We start from the raw sequence: 21,230 nt of genomic DNA, 5'->3' as shown, positions 1-21,230 counted from the left end.
CGGCTCAGTGATACACTGTGGGAGCAATTACCTCCTGTCAGTGTATCGCCGGCGGCCAGGTAACATGGACGTGGGACACTCAGTATTTAATGGACTACGGCGGACAGGGAGTATATGTTGGTCTATTATTTTTGATTGCTTGCAGGAGACGCGGGCATCAGGGATTAGGTGTTCGGTGAGTATGTATGATGTATGTGACTATGTCAATGTTTTGATTTTTTTTTTACAATTGAACTCAGGCGCCGAATGATGAGGCAGCAGACATAGCCAGATGGGAGTAGTAGTCCCATCAGACGACGCTTAAGTACAATCACTATGGGCTGTTCGTCACATGGGTACACACACCCGCACACGCACGCAGACACGCACACAGCGGCAGACACTCACAAACAGAAACAGAAACATGTACATATTCTCCACTCGCACACTCTTCCTCCTTCTGGCATAATTTCCTTTGATAATTTTGCATTGTTTTTGGCAACAAATCCGCAAACCTTTTTACACCTGCATTTTTGCTGCCGATTTCACTGACTCAATGGAAGTCAATGGGTGAAAAACGCTGCAGATCCGCAAAAAGAATTGACATGCTGCGGAAAATAAAATGCTGCAAATAAGGACGGACATTTCTGCATGTGCACAATTCACGTATGCCATTGATTAACTAACATTGCTTAAGTAATTCATTGCGTTTTTGGAGCATTTCCGTGGGGAAACACCGCCGCATAAACGCAACAAATCAGCAACATGTGCACAAAGCCTTAGGGTACTCTGCACTAGACTGTATTACGGCACTCTCCACCAGGCTGTATTAGGGTACTGTGCACCAGACTGTATTAGGGCACTCTGCATCATGCTTTATTACGGAACTGCGCAGGGCTGTTAGGGCACTCTGAATCAGTCTGTTAGGGTTCTCTGTTTCAGGCTGCATTATGGAACTCTGCACCTGTCTCTGTTAAAATACTCTGCAAGAGGCTCTAATTCTGCACCAGTCAGTATTAATGTATTCTGCACCAGGCTGTATTACGGCACACTGCACCAGGCTGTATTAGGGAACACTGCACCAGGTTGTATTAGGGCACTCTGCACCAGATTGTATTATGTCATTCTGCACCATGCTGTATTAGGGCACTCTGCACCAAGCTGTATTAGTGCACTCTGAACCAGGCATCTAGGGCACACTGCATTTTCTGTATTACAAAACTCTGCACCAGGCCGTATTAGGGTACTCTGCACCAGGCTGTATTAGAGTACTCTGCACCAGGCTGTATTGGATTACTCTGCACCAGGCTGTATTTGGGCAGTCTGTGTTACACCCGCAGTAGTGCACGTGGATTAGTAGACTTCACTGTGCCACAGGATCGGGCCTGCCACAGAAGGGGCGTGGCTAAGCAACTACCTGGTGTTCAGTGGAGCCTCTAGTGGTGAGGTCAGGCTTGTGCTGCAGGTAGCCGTCAGGTACCACTCCTAGGCAGAACCCGGTACTGCAGCTGCTGACTCCCAGGGTCAGATACGCTGTTACTGAATAGGGCTCCGTACAGATTAATAAGTTCAGTTCAGGATCACTGCAGAAAGGTTACAGAAATGGAGATTCAGATAGGGAAACATTCAGATACTAGCTGTACCGGGCCAGGGGACTTCGGGAAGAGGACTGGCTGCAGCAGGACCAGGGGACCATATTCAGGACTCTGGCCGCATCAGGACCAGGGATTCAGTTTCAGGACCTAGCCAAACTGGGACCAGGTATTCAGGACATAGATCCAGTTGCATACAATGGTGGAACAGGGAGCCGTCAGCTTGTTGCTCCATCTTTCAGCCAGATTGTCAAAGTTTTGGCACAACAAGTGATATCATCGTGCCTTCTTTGTGGAACCTCAGTCCTCACATAGCACAGACTGAAGCAGTGCATAATGGGGACAAGGCTGGGTGACTTTTTTTTATTTTGCCTGTACATTTTCCTACATGAAGAGGAGGGACACTAAAATGTATTGAGGACCACTTTTGTGGCTTCATAGTGTACTTGTAGACACATTGGGCACATTATACTGTATTGAGGAGTCACATGGTGGCCTCATAGGGAATTAGGGAACATACTTGAGGCATCATGCTGTATGGAAAACACTGACAGCCTCATCATGCATTGAGGGAATTGAGGTGGCTTCATAAAGTACTGAGGGCACTGTGGGGGCATCAATGTATGTGAGGGGAACTATGAGAGATATCATACTGTGTGGGTGAACTGAGGGGGCATCATTGTTGAGGGAAATGCACAATGAAGGCATCATACTGTGCATATGTTAATGTAGGGGTAAAATGCATAGTTGAAATTGTGGGGACATTATACTATGTGGGGGGCACCATACTTTGTTGGGGGTGTTCTACTGGGTGGACGCCATGGAAGGTGTATCATAGTGGGTGGGACATCAAGGCTAGGTTCCCACGATGAGCTTTTAGTGCGGTTTCATGTTACAGAATTTCTGCACCTGAAACGGAGGCCAGGGGGGTAGTCATGGCTGAAGGTGGCCATACTGGCACACCATGACTCTCCACCACATTAACACATTATAGTCCACTCACTTTTAAATCAAGGTCCATTCCACACTGCCGGGGCTCCCTTTCTCTTAACACCATACAATGATAGTCAGAGTCCAAGTTCATCTTCAAAAAAACAATTTTATTCAGTCAGCTAGTCTAGTTTAGTCACAGAAACAGCACAAGATTCTTCGCAGAATATAATCATTCTGTTCTCTGTACTGTCCCTCACTCCTCCAGGAATATCACATTTCTGCACAGAATCCACCGGTACCGCAGCTTCCTGACTGGTCAGACTAACCCACTTCAGGAGTTTTCCGCCCCCTTCCCTCTCTGAAGGTAAAGTTGAAGGATGGCTCTTCCATTCCTTGCTAGGCCGTATGTCTCGGACCTTTAGGGTTGTTCCCATGAAGTTAGATGCTACCATTCTTATGCTGCCCTGATATTCCTCCACAACTGTGTGATTGACAGCTCTTAGGGTCCCGTCACACACAGCGATCTCGCTAGCGAGATCGCTGATTTTGTGACACGCCAGCGAGATCGCTGTGTGTGACGGGGATCAGCGACTGACCCCCTGCAAGTCTTACACTATCCCTATACAGGTGCATCTCAGAAAATTAGAATATCATGAAAAAGTTAATTTATTTCAGTTCTTCAATACAAAAAGTGAGACTCATATGTTAGGGTGATTACAATCAATGTCAAGTGTTTATTTCCGTTAATGTTGATGATTATGGCCAATGAAAACTCAAAAGTCATTATCTCAGTAAATTAGAATACTTTATAACACCAGCTTGAAAAAATGATTTTAATATCTGAAATGTTGGCCTAGTGAAATATATATTCAGTAAGTGCACTTAATACTTGGTCGGGGCTCCTTTGGCATCAATTTCTGCATCAATGAGGCGTGGCATGGAGGCGATCAGTCTGTGGCACTGCTGAGGTGTTATGGAAGCCCAGGTTGCTTTTAAGGTGCACAGGTGAGCACTTTGATATAAAGTACAGTGGGCACGAGATTTCTATAAATCCCATCTACTTTGCTAGAACTGTAAGATGCTGCGTTTTTTGAAGCAGCAAAAATGCAACAAAAACTCATCGTGGGAGCCTAGCCCAAGGGGCATCACTATTTTTGTGTGCACCGCACAATACATTTCTCTGTTTCTTGTCTTTTAACCCTTCATCCCTGGGCGAATTTCCATTTTTGCGCCCCTTCTTTCCAGAGCCATAACGTTTTTTATTTTTCTGTCTATAACCGTATGAAGGCTTGATTTTTTTGGGACGAGTTGTACTTTTGAATTACACCATTGATGTGACTATATACAGTACTGGAAATCAAAGCAAAAAATTCCAAGGGCAGTGAAATTGCAAAAAAAAAAAAGTGCAATTCCACAAATGTATAATTTTTTTTTATTTGCCATGTTCAATAAATGCTAAAACTGACCTGCTATTATGATTCTCCAGGTCATTACAAGTATGAAGATACCAAAACATGTATAGGTTCTTATTTAGGTGGTGAAAAAAAATTCCAAAGTTTGTATGGAAATTTTTTTCTTTTACATTTTCTGAGACCAGTAGCAGCTCTATTTTTCAGGATCTGGGGCTGGGTGAGGGCTTATTTTTTGCACGCCAAGCTGACATTTTTATTGATAGATACGATGTTTTTATTGCCTGTTATTACATTTTTTTATTGCAGGGGCCAAAAAACTAATTCTGGGGTTTTGATTTTTATTCTCATTACGCCGTTTACCTATCGAATTAATTTAGTTAGCTTATATTGTGATAGATCGGGCGTTTCTGAATGCAGTGATAGCAAACTTGTGTTTTTTTAATTGTTTTATTTTGAAATCGGGCAAGAAGGGGGTGATTTGAACCTTTACATTTTAAATTTTTGTAATATTTTTTAAAACTTTGTTTTTTTTACTTGCTTCAATAGCCCCCTTAGGAGACTTGAAGATGCAAGCATTCGATCGCCTGTGCTACACATAACAGGGCTTCAGCTATGCTATGTGTAGGAGAAATGATCATCTCCTATGAACATTGGCTATGGGTCAGCGTTCACAGATCCGCAGTGACCAGCACAGGGGTCTTCTGTAGTCCACCGGCTGTCATGACAACCCATTGATGCCCTGCGATCACTGGACATACGAGCCAATGGGCGTGTCTTGTGATGTGCTTCCACAGGGAACAATTTAAATGTCGCTGTCAGAGACTGACAGCAGCATTTAACATGATAGCAGCGGGTGCACAGCGATTCCACCCGCTGCTGGCAGATGCACATGACGGCTGACCAAATCAGCTGTCATGTGCAGGGAAAGATGCAAGCTCAGTGCCAGAACCCGCACCAAAGGCAAGAACACGACCGATGACGTCTAGACGTCATCAGGCGTGAAGGGGTTATAAATTGTGAATTTCACTCAAGACCATGCTAAATAATTATTTCATGCCTAAACAACTGGTTTAAAGGAGTTTTTAATTCAGACTTTTCCTTTGACACCTCATGATTTCATTCTACGCCCCTGGTCTCATCTCTAGGTGACTGCTTTTTTAATTGGATAAGACAAGCGAGGCATTAAATGGTTACCTTGGCAATTGTACATATCATGCTTAACATCATCTCTCCTTGGTCAATGTCAAATAGGATGGAAGAAAGAGTCAGACAACCCTTTTACACTGTAGTTATACAAACGTAAAATACATACAGTACTTTGTTCATATATACAGTGGGGAAAAAAAGTATTTAGTCAGTCAGCAATAGTGCAAGTTCCACCACTTAAAAAGATGAGAGGCGTCTGTAATTTACATCATAGGTAGACCTCAACTATGGGAGACAAACTGAGAAAAAAAAAACAGAAAATCACATTGTCTGTTTTTTTTTCATTTTATTTGCATATTATGGTGGAAAATAAGTATTTGGTCAGAAACAAGCAATCAAGATTTCTGGCTCTCACAGACCTGTAACTTCTTCTGTAAGAGTCTCCTCTTTCCTCCACTCATTACCTGTAGTAATGGCACCTGTTTAAACTTGTTACCAGTATAAAAAGACACCTGTGCACACCCTCAAACAGTCTGACTCCAAACTCCACTATGGTGAAGACCAAAGAGCTGTCAAAGGACACCAGAAACAAAATTGTAGCCCTGCACCAGGCTGGGAAGACTGAATCTGCAATAGCCAACCAGCTTGGAGTGAAGAAATCAACTGTGGGAGCAATAATTAGAAAATGGAAGACATACAAGACCACTGATAATCTCCCTCGATCTGGTGCTCCACGCAAAATCCCACCCCGTGGGGTCAGAATGATCACAAGAACGGTGAGCAAAAATCCCAGAACCACGTGGGGGGACCTAGTCAATGAACTGCAGAGAGCTGGGACCAATGTAACAAGGCCTACCATAAGTAACACACTACGCCACCATGGACTCAGATCCTGCAGTGCCAGACGTGTCCCACTGCTTAAGCCTGTACATGTCCGGGCCCGTCTGAAGTTTGCTAGAGAGCATTTGGATGATCCAGAGGAGTTTTGGGAGAATGTCCTATGGTCTGATGAAACCAAACTGGAACTGTTTGGTAGAAACACAACTTGTCGTGTTTGGAGGAAAAAGAACACTGAGTTGCATCCATCAAACACCATACCTACTGTAAAGCATGGTGGTGGAAACATCATGCTTTGGGGCTGTTTCTCTGCAAAGGGGCCAGGACGACTGATCCGGGTACATGAAAGAATGAATGGGGCCATGTATCGTGAGATTTTGAGTGCAAACCTCCTTCCATCAGCAAGGGCATTGAAGATGAAACGTGGCTGGGTCTTTCAACATGACAATGATCCAAAGCACACCGCCAGGGCAACGAAGGAGTGGCTTCGTAAGAAGCATTTCAAGGTCCTGGAGTGGCCTAGCCAGTCTCCAGATCTCAACCCTATAGAAAACCTTTGGAGGGAGTTGAAAGTCCGTGTTGCCAAGCGAAAAGCCAAAAACATCACTGCTCTAGAGGAGATCTGCATGGAGGAATGGGCCAACATACCAACAACAGTGTGTGGCAACCTTGTGAAGACTTACAGAAAACGTTTGACCTCTGTCATTGCCAACAAAGTATTGAGATGAAATTTTGTTTCTGACCAAATACTTATTTTCCACCATAATATGCAAATAAAATGAAAAAAAAACAGACAATGTGATTTTCTGGATTTTTTTTTCTCAGTTTGTCTCCCATAGTTGAGGTCTACCTATGATGTAAATTACAGACGCCTCTCATCTTTTTAAGTGGTGGAACTTGCACTATTGCTGACTGACTAAATACTTTTTTTCCCCACTGTACAAGTATTATTTTAAACTTTTTAGTTTTCAATAAATGGTCATTGATACGTAATGGTATATATTTTCTAATAATCATTTATTGCACTAATCACTTTCCCTTTCTTTTGTAGACTAGTGACTTTAAAATAACTTATGTTTTTCTAGTGCAAATATGGCTACTTCCCTGTGTGAGTTTTCTGATGTCTGACAAGAATTGATTTCCGATGAAAACATTTCCCACAATTCGAACATGAAAATGGCTTCTCCCCTGTATGAGTTCTTTGATGTATATAAAGTTCTGATTTATCCCTAAAACATTTCCCACATTCTGAACATGAAAATGGTTTCTGCCCTATGTGATTTCTCTGATGCACAACAAGCCTTGAATTACTAATGAAATTTTTACCACATTCTGCACATGAAAATGGCTTCTCCCCTTTGTGAGTTAACTGATGACTAACAAGATTTCCTTTCATAGTAAAACATTTTCCACATTCTGAACAGGTAAATGGCTTCTCCCTTGTGTGAATTTGCTGATGTTCAACAAGATTTGATATGTCTATAAAACAATTCCCACATTCTGAGCATGAAAACTGCTTCTTCCCTGTGTGAACTTTCTGATGTCCTGTTAAAACTGATTGCTGTTTAAATGATTTCCCACATTTGGAGCTTGAAAATGAATCCTCCACTGTGTGAATTCTCTCATGCATTTCAAGTTCCTCTTTCACACTGTAACATTTCCCACATTTTGAACATGAAAATGGCTTTTCCCCTGTGTGAATTCTCAGATGGGTGACAAGAGTTGCTTTCCGGTTAAAACATTTCCCACATTCTGAGCATGAAAATGGCTTTTCCCCTGTGTGAGTTCTTTGATGGTCTATAAGTATGAATTTTTGACTATAACATTTCCCACATTCTGAACATGAAAATGGCTTCTCCCCTGTGTGAATTTTCTGATGCCTACGAAGACTTCCTTTCCAATTAAAACATTTTCCACATTCTGAACATGAAAATGGCTTTTCTCCTGTGTGAATTCTCTGATGTTCAACCAGATATGATTTTTCTGTAAAACATTTCCCACATTCTGAACATGAATGTGGCTTCCCCACTGAGTGCATTCTCTGATGTGCAACAAGGTGTGATTTAGTACTGTAATATTTTCCACATTCTGAGCATGAAAATGATTTCTCCCATATGTAAGCCATTTCATTTTCAACAGCACTTCTTTGACTTTCATTTTGCATATTTGTCTTTGATGGAGCAGAAGAGAGAATCTTTTCAAAAGTATCAAGTGACAGATTTTTACTTAGATGAGCTTGAGGTGTATCTGCGAAAGCTTCATGTTCTTCACATGTATCTAGTGTGCTACCCCAATTATGTTCTGCAAAATCAGAGAATATCACATGTCCCTCGGAGCTCCTTGTACAGTCATCTGTCAAGAATAAAACTGATATTTTTAACTAACACTGCATCTGAATTATGTTAATATTTATATACTTTATCATTTCCATACAAACCGTAATAGAATTCAATTCTATACAGACTTAGACGGTAGACCACAAAAGAGGGGCTGATAGTTTATTGCGTCAGACCACCAGGTTGTGAGCTTTACAATTTTCACTTCTCTTTTGTAGCCTTTTTCTCTGTAGGGTCATATTTCACTGTGTCTGTCACCAATCATTTCCAGGAGAGACTCATGAGGCCTCTAATCAGTTTTATTAGTTGATTTCATCTCATGCACTCTCTGACAGGTACAAGCACTGTAGCATGGAGGAAAAAACATGTAAAAAGCAGGACTGGTCTTAGCCATATTGTTGTGTCTGTCAGAGGCTGCTGGTTAAAAAAAAAAAAAAAGCTACACTGGACAGATTTGGCACAAGCCACTCCATCTGGCAAGTTCCAGAGGAACTATGGCCTTCACCCCTCAAACCTTGTATAGGGGATCTGGTTTCACAATTGGGTCAACTGGATTGCTTCCTTCGAAGAGTTGCTATCCAGAGAAGTGAACCAGAGGCAAGAGAATGGTCGGGTAACCCGGTCAAAACCAGGAGGTCAATATCGTAAAAAAGCATTGTAAAAAGTGATCTAAGGTAAAAAAATCAGGACTGTCCACACACATTTCAGAGAAGCAAGTCAGATTATAACTTGCAGTGGACAGCCGGATTTTAGGAGCTTAAATAGTTTGCAGTCTGACTCAGACAATACAGCAGAGAACAAACACTGATAGAAGTTAATTATACTTGTATATTCAGGGCTACCATCCAACCATTATATTTTTTCTGGACAAAAATTCACAGATGCTTAAAATTTACCACACCTCCAAATGTAAACAATAAGAGTTTATACTTAGAATTATACCCTATAGACATACACACTGAATAATACAGACACTGAGAAGTACACCCAATTACATTTTCTGAACTCCAGCAGTTCTATATACATTAGCATGGTGCACCACAGTTACATAGCTCTACTGTATATAAAATAATATATATTATGTGTGGTGCTATAATATCACCATTCTTACTACAATATAAATTTCTAATATAACAAATCTCCAAATCATACTTACCTATCCAGTTGTGGTGCAATCGTCACCCTTTTACCCAGAATGCATCAAAGCAGCGACTCATATTTAGATGAGAAAAACAGAGGAATAGAGTCTATGCTATTTTAGAAAAATAGTAAAGTTTATTTATCACAATAAAATTCATATATATGCAAAAAACGTTTACAGAGTATGAGTGAGCAGAGGCAATTAACAAAAAGTATGTGAGCATCATACAGTGACCTATATAGCCTAGACCGTAACAGGGGTACCCCGCTTCCACACTAAGACATGTTAGGCATATAGTAAGAGCCACAGATTAAAAGTCATCATCTTTTGGGCCAAATAGTCCTAAATTGTAAGTATATCCTAAAATGGAATAGTGAGAATAGGATACTCAGGTTTTCCAAGGTGCTGGCTGCCAGGAATAAAACACCCCAGACCAATGCCTATAATTACATTGGTCCTATATAGTACTAGTGGCAAGTCAGACCATTGGAGAACAAGAGCAGCCAAGGAAAGAGGCCTTATTTTATTTATAAAATCCGAGACTACATAGTCATAGATTGTCAAATTAAATAAATAGGCTAGCTAGATTAGTCATTACCCATCATGTTTAGGAGGTGGAGGCAGGAGAACCGATCCCCAACGCATATTTCGGTGTGGACTTCCTTCTTCAGGGGAAGAGAAAACGGGACTTGTACTATATAGGACCAATGTAATTATAGGCATAGGTCTGGGGTGTTTTATTCCTGGCAGCCAGCACCTTGGAAAACCTGAGTATCCTATTCTCACTATTCCATTTTAGGATGTACTTACAATTTAGGACTATTTGGCCCAAAAGATGATGATTTTTAATCTGTGGCTCTTACTATATGCCTAACGTGTCTTAGTGTGGAAGGAGGGTACCCCTGTTACAGTCTAGGGTATATAGGTTGTTATGTCCCATGAATGAGACATTTTACAGACTGTCCTGTGCATTTGACATGCTGTATTGCAGTCTCTCATATTGTTTTACTGTTGCTATGTGTTCCTGTGTTTTGCATAGCAAAAATCCTCCCTTTCCATCAAGTTTGTCCCTTCTGTGTCTCTGTCTCCCTCTTCTGGGTGTGATGTCACTTCCTTCTTCTTCCTCAAGTGTCTCATTCTCCATCTTGGCTTCATTAGAAGCACATATGCTTTCAGCCTGTCTGAAGAAAGTCTTTTTTACCTGCTGCTGTTTGTATGCATTCAACAAGAATTCTTAAAGAAATCAAAGTCTCTTCTGGATTCTTCATAACATGTGTGCCGGCAGCTGAGTTGAGCTATCTGTGACCGTCGCCAATTGTAAGTAAGGTGAAGAGATCCAGCATATCACAGAGCCATATTTGCAGCCACAGGCCCCGGGGACAGAATAGTAAAAAAAACTTACCAGATTCATCTTTAAAGCCCACAGCTTCTATAAAGCTTCAGAACTTCCTGCAGAGCATCCACTCTCGGCATATAAGAGACTATACAGCTCCCCTTCTCCCTGTGAATCAGGATGGCTGAAGGAATGACTACACGGTCTCTGCCAGATCCATTGTCAGAGGAAGAGTGCATAGAACTTGATCCACCATTTAGTGAGAAGGCTAGACGTCCCACAAAGCCAACATGGAAAATAAGGGAAAATCTAGAATCCAGTAAACATGATCTTCTTCGTGCTACAGCAGAGCTATGGCAAAAACTGCCGATTCACAGACAGCCTGTCTCAGCCGGCTTCTCTCCAACGACCACCAGAGGGAACCCTTGCACAACTGTGCGCAGATTATCAATGTTATGCAAAAATAGCAGACCAGTACATCTCAGTGTTAAAGAGACTTAATCCATTAGTTACCTGCAAAGAGCTGCAAGCTTTCCAACAACTTAACTCAGAGAGAAAGCATGGTGCGCAATATAAAAGCCAAGACAGAGGCAAGAATCGCGCTAATGGCCGAGATGTCATCTTGTATTTCTGGCTCGGCCAGACAGTCAAAGCGATTATCTAAATCACGCTCCTCAAAATCTTCAACCCTCAGCGAACAGCTCATAAAGGCACATGCAGAAGCCGAGGCCACTAAAATACAAGCTGCCTTCGCTCAAAAGGAAACTGAGATGAAAATAGAGGCCCTAGAGAATTAACGCGAACACGCCATAGCCATGGCAAGGTTAAAGGTCCTGGAACAAGCCATCAGTGGGAGCCAAAGAGACAGCATCAGTTTAAGTGATTTTGATACTGAAGACCCTCTTAAGCGTACTTGAGACTATGTACAAAGCCAGTACAGTGCTACCCCTGCTCCTACAATCCTTCCTGACCGCACAGATGCTCCCCTGAGACAACAGGACACAGATTGCTTACCCGCATCCTGCGCTGAAGGTCAGTACAATACGCTGCCAACCTTGCATCCTGATCCTCCTCTGTGCACCGAAATGTACCGGAAACCTGCACCTCACCAAATCTCATACACAGAAACATATGTGCAGGCCAATATGCAGGCAAGTCACCACACTCCGGTCAGTCACACAATTCCAGTCCCATGTGTGGCAGAAACTAAGCTCATTAAGCCAGTTAATGGACTGAACGCCTACGCTGCCCCATACGTACCTGCATTCCAAGGTCAAAGCACAGACAGTAGGAACAATGCTATCCAGCCAGCAACGGTTCTTCCAAAATTGGAGAATGCAGATATGACCGGCCTTGCAAGGTACATGATTCGGCGTGATCTAACTAAGACCGGTCTTACAAAGTTTGACGATAAACCTGAGAACTACAGGGGTTGGAAGTGCACCTTTAAAACCATAATCAGTGACCTCGGCATCACCGCCGCTGAAGAGCTAGACCTGCTAATCAGGTGGCTTGGACCACAATCCACGGATCGGGTCAAGAGACTTAAATCCGTCCACATCAGTTATCCCATTGCGCGTCTCTCCGCTGCATGGAAGAGGCTAGAAAGAAGCTATGGCAGTCCTGAGGCCATAGAAAAGGCCCGGTTCAAGCGACTAGAGGATTTTCCAAAGGTATCTAATAAGGACAGTACAAGGTTCCAAGAGCTCAGCGACCTCCTGTTAGAGCTTCAGCTGGCCAAAGCAGACCCGTACGTGTCTGGCCTCAGCTACCTGGACACTGCTCATGGGGTAAACCCAATGGTTTCCAAGCTGCTGTCCAATATCCAAAATAAGTGGGCCATGCTAGAATCAAAATACAAAAAGGGAAAAACAAGTCTCCTTCCCTCCATTTTCCTACTTCTGCGAGTTCATCGAAAATATTGCAGAGTGTAAGACCGATCCAAGTTTTCCTATGGAGAACACAGCGACCCTGTTTCATCTCCTAAACACGACAGTCCATGTCCTAACTACAGGAACCGCCGAGCTCCAATGTCCGTCAACAAGACGGATGTTCTTCCCACACCTTCAGTATCACAAGATAAGAGCGACAAAGGTGAGAAGGTTGAGAATCCTAATCATATGTGTCCCATTCACAAGAAACCTCATCCCATAAAGAAGTGCATCGGCTTCAGAAAGAAACCACTCCAGGAACGCGAAGAGCTTCTGAAGAACTTTGGGATATGTTACAGGTGCTGCGCTTCTACTGAACACTTTGCTAAGGACTGTAAAATATCTATTAAGTGTTTGGAGTGTGACAGGGAAGAGCATGTGCAAGCGCTCCATCCATCCCAATCTAACACTGCACAGCTTATGCCTTCCCACACCACGAGGCAAGGCGGGGAGTACGCTATTCAAACAGTGAGTTCTATCTCAATTTCTTCTTCATGCACAGAAGTCTGCGGAGAAGGCCTCTGTGACAAGTCGTGTTTGAAGATATGCCTGGTGAATGTGTATCCCAAGGGTTGACCAGAGAAAACCGCAAGGGTGTATGTTATCCTGGACGATCAGAGCAACCGGTCACTTGCAAGGTCAGAACTCTTTGATATATTTGAAGTAAAGGGAAACTCTCGCCCCTACACCATAGGCACCTGCAGTGGTGTTACGGAGGTCTCTGGGAGAAGAGCCAATGGACTCATGGCGTCTTCTCTTGAGAACAATGTGGAGATACCCTTACCCTCTCTGGTCGAATGCAACCAGATACCGTCCAACAGAGGAAATTCCAACTCCAGAGGCTGCACTCCATCACCTTCATCAAAAGACTTTGGCAGGCAAGATACCAGCTCTCGACAACAGCGCAAACATCCTGATCCTGCTTGGCAGAGACATTCTGCAACTTCACAAGGTACATCAGCAAATCAATGGGCCACACGATGCTCCATTTGCTCAACACCTTGACCTAGGTTGGGTTATCATAGGCAATGTCTGTATAGAAAAGATGAAGAGACCCACGAGGATTTCCTCAATTAAGACTCACGTCCTACCGAATGGTCGCAGCACTTACTTTCAACCATGCCCATATCATTACTGGGTGAAAGAGAAGATAAGCGACAAGTGGAAGAAAGAAACCTATGACGACACAAACATATTCCTGTCCCGTAATGATGACCTCAGGTCAACAGTGTTCAACTCTACAAGAGAAGACAACCAGCTAGCACCTGCAAGGGAGGACAAAGAATTTATAAATATTATGGAAAAGGAATTTGCCCAAGACGATTCAAATAGCTGGGTAGCACCTTTCCCTTTTCGTTCTCCAAGAACAAGGCTACCTCATACTCTGCAACAAGCAACAGCAAGGTTTTCATCCCTAAAACGCACCTTAAAGAGAAGGCCAGAAATGGAGAAACATTTTGTCGACTTCATGCAGAATATCATAGAATCATAGAATCGTAGAGTTGGAAGGGACCTCCTGGGCCATCTGGTCCAACCCCCTGCTCAAGGCAGGATTCTCTAAATCATCCCAGTCAGATGTCTGTCCAGCCTCTGTTTGAAGACTTCCATTGAAGGAGAACTCACCACTTCTCGTGGCAGTCTGTTCCACTCATTGATCACTCTAACTGTCAAAAAGTTTTTTCTAATATCTGATCTGTGTCTCCTCCCATTCAGTTTCATCCCATTGCTTCTAGTCTTTCCTTGTGCAAATGAGAATAAAGTTGATCCTTCTACAATGTGACAGCCCTTTAGATATTTGTAGACAGCTATTAAGTCTCCTCTCAGTCTTCTCTTTTGCAAACTAAACATTCCCAAATCCTGCAACCTTTCCTCATAAGATAGGGTTTGCAGACCGGTCACCATTCTGGTCGCTCTTTTCTGAACTTGCTCCAGTTTGTTGATGTCTTTTTTAAAATGTGGTGCCCAAAACTGGACACAATATTCCAGATGAGGTCTGACCAAAGAGGAGTAGAGGGAAATAATGACTTCACGTGATCTAGACTGTATGCTTCTGTTAATACATCCTAGAATTGCATTTGCCTTTTTTGCTGCTGCATCACACTGTTGACTCATATTCAGTCTGTGATCTATTAGTATACCCAAGTCTTTTTCACATGTGCTGTCACTTAGCCCTATTCCTCCCATTCTATATATGCTTTTTTCATTTTTATTGCCCAGATGTAGTACTTTGCATTTCTCCCTGTTAAAAACCATTCTGTTAGTTGCTGCCCACTTCTCCAGTTTATTTAAATCTTTTTGAATCCTCTCTCTCTCTTCTCTAGTATTAGCTATCCCTCCTAGCTTTGTGTCATCAGCAAATTTAATCAGTTTACCCTCAATTCCTTCATCAAAATCGTTGATAAAGATGTTGAACAATACAGGGCCCAGGACAGAGCCCTGTGGTACCCCACTTGAGACATTCTTCCAACTGGATGTGCAGCCATTTACGACCACTCTTTGGGTCCGATCACTTTGATCTTTGATAGAGGTCACGCGGAACCCGCACCCTCGCTAAAAGGTGAAGACTGCTGGTATCTTCCATCCTTTGGTGTCTACCATCTGCGCAAACCTGACCAAATCAGAGTGGTGTTTGACTCCAGTGCTCAGTATGAAGGCATCTCCCTAAATAGCCTGTTCCTCACTGGGCCTAATCTAAACAACAGCCTTATAGGAGTACTGATTCGCTTCAGACAAGAATGTGTCACAGTAATGGCCGACATTCAACAAATGTTTTATTGCTTTACCATGAGAGAAGACAGCAGAAACTACCTCAGATTCATATGGCACAAAGACAATGACGTCCGCAACAAGGTCATAGACTACAGGATGAAGGTGCATGTCTTCGGGAACAGCTCCTCGTCTGCAGTGGCCATCTATGGACTAAGACGGACAGCACGGGAAGGTGAGATAGAGTATGGGTCTGATGCTCGTCTATTTGTGGAAAGAAACCTCTACGTAGATGATGGGCTTAAGTCTCTTCCCACAAGTGAAGAGACTATCAATCTGCTCTCTAGGACTCAGGAAATGCTGTCAACAGCGAACCTTAGACTCCACAAAATCATCTCCAACAGTGAAAAGGTAATGAAAGCATTTCCATCTGTGGATCACGCTGCTGGTGTAAGGGATCTTGTTCTGGGTTCTGACGTTCCTCCCACGCAACGCAGCCTCAGTCTGCTTTGGGATATTAAGCAGGACACATTCACTTTCCAGGTGTCAGCTTGCGATAAACTTTTCACTAAAAGAGGAGTCCTATCTGTTGTGAACAGCATCTATGATCCTCTCGGGTTTATCGCACCCATCACCATTCAAGGCAAGATACCGTTGAGACAGTTGACCGCCGAGAGTACGGATTGGGACACTCCGCTACCGTCCCAGAAACAACAAAGGTGGGAGCCGTGAAAGAAGTCTCTGAAGGTCTTAGAGCACTTCCAAGTCCCACGTTGTTATTCCCCAGGCACCCTTTCAGCCACCATCAGAAGAGAAGTCCACATTTTCCCCGATGCTTCTACAGAGGCTATAGCTGCCGTAGCCTACCTGAAGACTTTGGAAGAAGGTAACAAGGTGCATTGTGGATTCATCCTCGGTAAGGCAAAACTAACCCCGAAACCTGCTCACTCTGTTCCAAGATTCAAACTTTGTACCGCCGTTCTGCCAGTGGAGTTAGCTGAAGCTATAAAGGATGAAATGGACATTGCTATTGATTCATTTACCTTCTAAGACAGTAAAGTGTTACTTGGTTATAGCTATAACCAAACAAAACAATTTTATGTCTGTGTCAGCAATAGAGTAGAGCATATCAGAAGCTTTTCTACCCCTGACCAGTGGTACTACATCCCTAATGACATGAATCCAGCTGACCGAGGGACGAGACTCACCGCAGCGTCTAAACTCAATGACAACATATGGGTGTCACCTCCAAGGCTCCTGTACGAGGATCCCAGTTCAAGGGACTCCAACAACATTTACGAGCTGGTGGAACCAGAGTCTGACAAAGAGATCAGACCAATCATTTCTACTCACTACACTTCTGTGATACCAAAATTGAAACTGAGGTCTCTCCATTTGAGCGCTTCTCAAGATGGTCAGAAGACATCACATGAAAGTTGTTGTTTATGGACACAGCTCACGCCGGGGAGCCTACCACCATATATTCCTTCAGCTGTGTTGGAACATTCTAACATTTGAACTTTCTCCAGCGGATTGTTGGGTTGGTGGAAGTGTTTGCACGTTGCGGCTTCCCCAATCTGAAGATGGGTTTACGTTTGGACTTGGACTAGTCCGCTGTTGAGGACTTCATGCCTCCAACTGAAGATTGGACCATGCCAACTGGACTACAACTGGTGTTGTTATTTACTTGTATGTTTGTTTTCCCTTTGTTTTTCAGGCCTACAGCGGCATCTCCAGAGGACATTATAAAAATTATGAAATCTATAGATTTCAGACGGGGAGTGTTATGTCCCATGAATGAGACATTTTACAGACTGTCCTATGCATTTTACATGCTGTATTGCAGTATCTCATATTGTTTTACTGTTGCTATGTGTTCCTGTGTTTTGCATAGCAAAAATCCTCCCTTTTCATCAAGTCATCAAGTTTGTCCCTTCTGTGTCTCTGTCTCCCTCTTCTGGGTGTGATGTCACTTCCTTCTTCTTCCTCCTGTGTCTCATTCTCCATCTTGGCTTCATTAGAAGCACATATGCTTTCAGCCTGTCTGAAGAAAGTCTTTTTTACCTGCTGCTGTTTGTATGCATTCTACAAGAATTCTTAAAGAAATCAAAGTCTCTTCTGGATTCTTCATAACATGTGTGCCGGCAGCTGAGTTGAGCTATCTGTGACCGTCACCAATTGTAAGTAAGGTGAAGAGATCCAGCATCTCACAGAGCCATATTTGCAGCCACAGGCCCCAGGGACAGAATATAGGTCACTTTATGATGCTCACATACTTTTTGTTAATTGTCTCTGCTCACTCGTACTCTGTCAACATTTTTTGTCAACATTTTTTGCATATATATGAATTTCTATGTCATTTTATTGTGATAAACAAAACTTTACTATTTTTCTAAAATAGCCTAGACTCTATTCCTCTGTTTTTCTCATGTAATATATAAAGCTCAAGTGTAAGTGTAAGTGTAAGTGTAAGTGTGTGTGTGTGTGTGTGTGTGTGTGTGTCCGGGATTGGCAACCACACCGTCGCAGCTGCAGCCACAAAATTTGGCACAGTCACACGTCTGGACCCCGAGAGTGTCCTAGGCTATATTGTGAGGCGAAATTTTAACCCCCGCGCGTTCCAATTCACCAAACAATTTTGCCCCTATCTACATAATGGGGAAAAAGTGTGTGTATCAAGCCCCGCCCCTTATTATGATGTCATAATGGTTGCCATGGCGACGCTGATGTCATCATAGGTTGCAATTCCCGCCGCTCATTATGATGTCATAATGGTTGACTATGGGATGGAGGATGTGTGATGGGTATATGGGCACTGGACTATGGGATGGAGGATATGTATGATGGGTATATGGGCACGGGACTATGGGATGGAGGATTTGTGATGGGTATATGGGCACTGGACTATGGGATGGAGGATATGTATGACGGGTATATGGGCATGGGACTATGGGATGGAGGATATGTATGATGGGTATATGGGCATGGGACTATGAGATGAAGGATGTGTGATGGGAATATGGGCACTCGACTATGGGATGGCGAATATGTATGATGGGTATATGGGAATGGCACTATGGGATGGAGGATATGTACGATGGGTATATGGGCACGGGCCTATGGGATCGTGAATATGTATGATGGGTATATGGGCACGGGACTATGGGATGGAGGATAATTATAATTTGCTATAACTAACCACAGTTAGTTACTATGCCCGGGCAGCGCCAGGCTCGTCAGCTAGTATAACATAAATTTCTCTACAGCTCCAGTGGATCCATGTAACTGTGTGGTGCACTGTGCTATGTATATAGAACGGCGTGAGTCCAGGTGATTGCTATATATACACAGCGCCATAATAATATACATAGCTTCAAGGGAGCTGTATAGAACTACATACCATATGGTGTGGTGATAGGGGGAGATATGGTATATATTATTACGGCGCTGTGTATATAGCAATCCCCTGGACTCAAGCTGTTCTATATACATAGCACAGTGCACCACACAGTTACTTCCACCACTCGCGCTGTATAGACATATATTACAATAAAAGTGGTGATATGATAGCACCACACATATTATAATATATACTTTTTTCTGTACAGTTCCAAGAGGGCTATATAACTGTGTGGTGCTATTCATATGCCCATCTTAACGGACAAATACTATTTTCTGAATTCAGCCTTACTAATTGGCACCAGCAGGAGAATGGAGGGGAGAGATGGTGCCGATGGACTGCTAATGTATGACCAATTCAAAAAGAGCACTTCCAGTCTTAGTAGTGGACGACTCTGTGAAATCTTTTCATCAGGTTGTCCTCATTAATGTTAGTAGCTGAGACCCATGATTTTTCATTTGGCCTATAACCCTTCCAATGAACAAGATATTAAAGAGAACCTTTCACAAACAGAGAGTCAAGGATTTTTTGTACCTCGTGCTCAAGACTGCCCCTGACCTGGACGGGTGGAGGAGGATTATTGACAGGGTAAACAGGGGAACATATAATAATGACTATTTATATTGTGCCAACATATTCAGCAGCACTTTACAGTTAAGCGGAGACATGAACAAATAATAAGGACATTATAACGTAACACATAGTTCAACAGTTACAGGAGGAGTTAGGGCCCTGATCAAAAGCTTACAATTTATGAGGAAATAGTGGGATACATTAGATAAAAAGTGCTTGTCCTGTATGGTCCATCATTATAATTAGGGGTTATGACAAAGCTGTATGATTCGGTTAGTCAGTATTTATACAGTTACCAAGCGCTATTGAGTGCATGGAGGGTGTGGAGACAGATGAATAGGAGAAACCAGATTATGAGGAAATTTTAGAAAGGGTGAACAGTGAAAAGTTAGATTACTGGAGTGAGGTTATAAACCTGTCTAAAGAGACGTGTTTGTAAAGCACCCTTAAAAACTTGGGGCTAGGTATTAAGGAGGTTATCCATTACTTTTACATTTATGGCCTATCCTTAGGATAAGCCATCAATGTCTCATCGGCTGGGTTCCAGCACCTAGTTGATCAGCTGTCATCGGTGGTGGTGGCAGCCGCTGGCCGGAAGTACTTACTTGCGGAGCTTGTCTGTCTATTTGTAGAGGCCAGGGCATGTTATTGTATATCCGCCTCCTATTGATTTGTATAGGAGACAGATGTGTAGTACGCTGCGGTGGCCAATACAAATATTTGGTCAGCACCATAAGTAAGCACTTCCGGCCCGCAGCTGCCGCGGCAGTTAAAAGCTGATCAGCTGGGGGTGTTGGGTGCCGAATCAGATATTGATGACTTAAGGTCCCGTTACATTTAGCGATGCATTAGCGATCCCGACAACGATACGACCCGGTCAGGATCACTGGTGCATCACTAAATGGTCGCTAGTGAGCTGCCAATCAGGCAGGTCTCACCAGCAACGCAGCGATCCTCGGCGGTCATTACTTACCTGTCAGACGGCAGCGCTGATGACATCTTCCGCCTGCGTCCATGCATTACACATCGGCACCAGCGGGACTCCAGCGAGAGGAAAACGGCCCAGGACGTTCTCGCGAATCAGCGATATTCAGCGGGGGGGGGGCCAGTCGGAGGCAAGTGTCACATGTAGCAAGACCGCTAGCGATATCACTGTTGCGTCACAAAATTGGTGATGCTTTAGCGATATCGCCATGTATAAAAGGCCCTTTATCCTTAGGTCATCATCATAGATCATCAATGTAGAAGTAGTCTACAACCTCTTTAATTGGATCATCCGGGGAAATGCATTCCAGAAAATAGGCACAGCACAAGAGAAGTTTTGGAGACTGAAGTGGGAGGATTAGATTTTGGAGGATGTTAGACCTAGATCAGTTGCAGAACAGAGAGAACGGGTAAGGCGATACACTGAAGGAGAAGATGCATGGTGGTGCCGAACTGTGGAGAGCTTTGTGGGTGAAAGATATGTTTTTATTGTAACTGGCATAAGGTGAAGACATTGATGTAGCTGCTTGACAGAAATACAAGAAATACAATCCGGGCTGATGCATTCAGAATGAATCTGAGAGCAGAAAGTTTGGTAAGCGGGAAACCAATCAGTAGAGGGTTGCAGCAGTCCAGACAAAATGATTAAGAGCGACAGTAACATTTTTGCAGTTTTAAAAGGTGAGAAAAGGTCGGATTCTGGAGATGTTTTTAAGATGCAGATAACATGAAAGATTGAGTGATCGAATATAGGGAATGAATAAAAGTTATTTGTCAAATATTACCTCAAAACTTCAAGTATGCTGCTTGGGAGTTATAGTTGAACCACCCAAGGCAATTTCAACATCAGGCATAGGTAGGTTAGTAGAGGGAGTAGAGGGAGAAAACATGAGAAGGTCAGTTTAGGAGATCTTCCGTTTCAGATGG

The 21,230-nt window shown here is 43.2% G+C and overlaps 2 protein-coding genes and 1 long non-coding RNA gene across 6 annotated transcripts in view; 1 reads left to right on the top strand and 2 right to left on the bottom strand.

The window, feature by feature from the left end:
- The window catches only part of LOC141073481 (uncharacterized), a 349,087-nt gene that overhangs the window by 79,564 nt on the left and 248,293 nt on the right, over positions 1-21,230 (top strand). The gene's annotated exons all lie outside the window — the stretch shown is intronic.
- On the bottom strand, positions 2,651-5,697 carry LOC141074263 (uncharacterized). Its single transcript, XR_012227167.1, has 2 exons — positions 3,097-5,697; positions 2,651-3,028 (listed from the first exon to the last, which is right to left on the bottom strand). It is a non-coding gene; the product is annotated as an uncharacterized lncRNA (long non-coding RNA).
- LOC141073768 (uncharacterized) overlaps positions 6,857-21,230 on the bottom strand; it is a 57,694-nt gene continuing 43,320 nt past the window's right edge. For 3 of the 4 annotated variants that reach the window (XM_073561177.1, XM_073561194.1, XM_073561184.1), the window contains exon 7: positions 6,857-8,266. In XM_073561177.1, coding sequence (XP_073417278.1) covers positions 6,996-8,266 — 1,271 coding nt within the window. In that variant the 3' untranslated portion in view covers positions 6,857-6,995. The remainder of the gene's footprint in view (positions 8,267-21,230) is intronic. The other variant, XM_073561203.1, reaches the window with a different exon arrangement.

The sequence above is a fragment of the Dendrobates tinctorius genome, unplaced genomic scaffold (assembly GCF_039654945.1).
Source record: "Dendrobates tinctorius isolate UK_male_01 unplaced genomic scaffold, ASM3965494v1 ptg000014l, whole genome shotgun sequence".
Taxonomy (NCBI): domain Eukaryota; kingdom Metazoa; phylum Chordata; class Amphibia; order Anura; family Dendrobatidae; genus Dendrobates; species Dendrobates tinctorius.
This window is presented reverse-complemented; position numbering and strand designations above follow the sequence as displayed.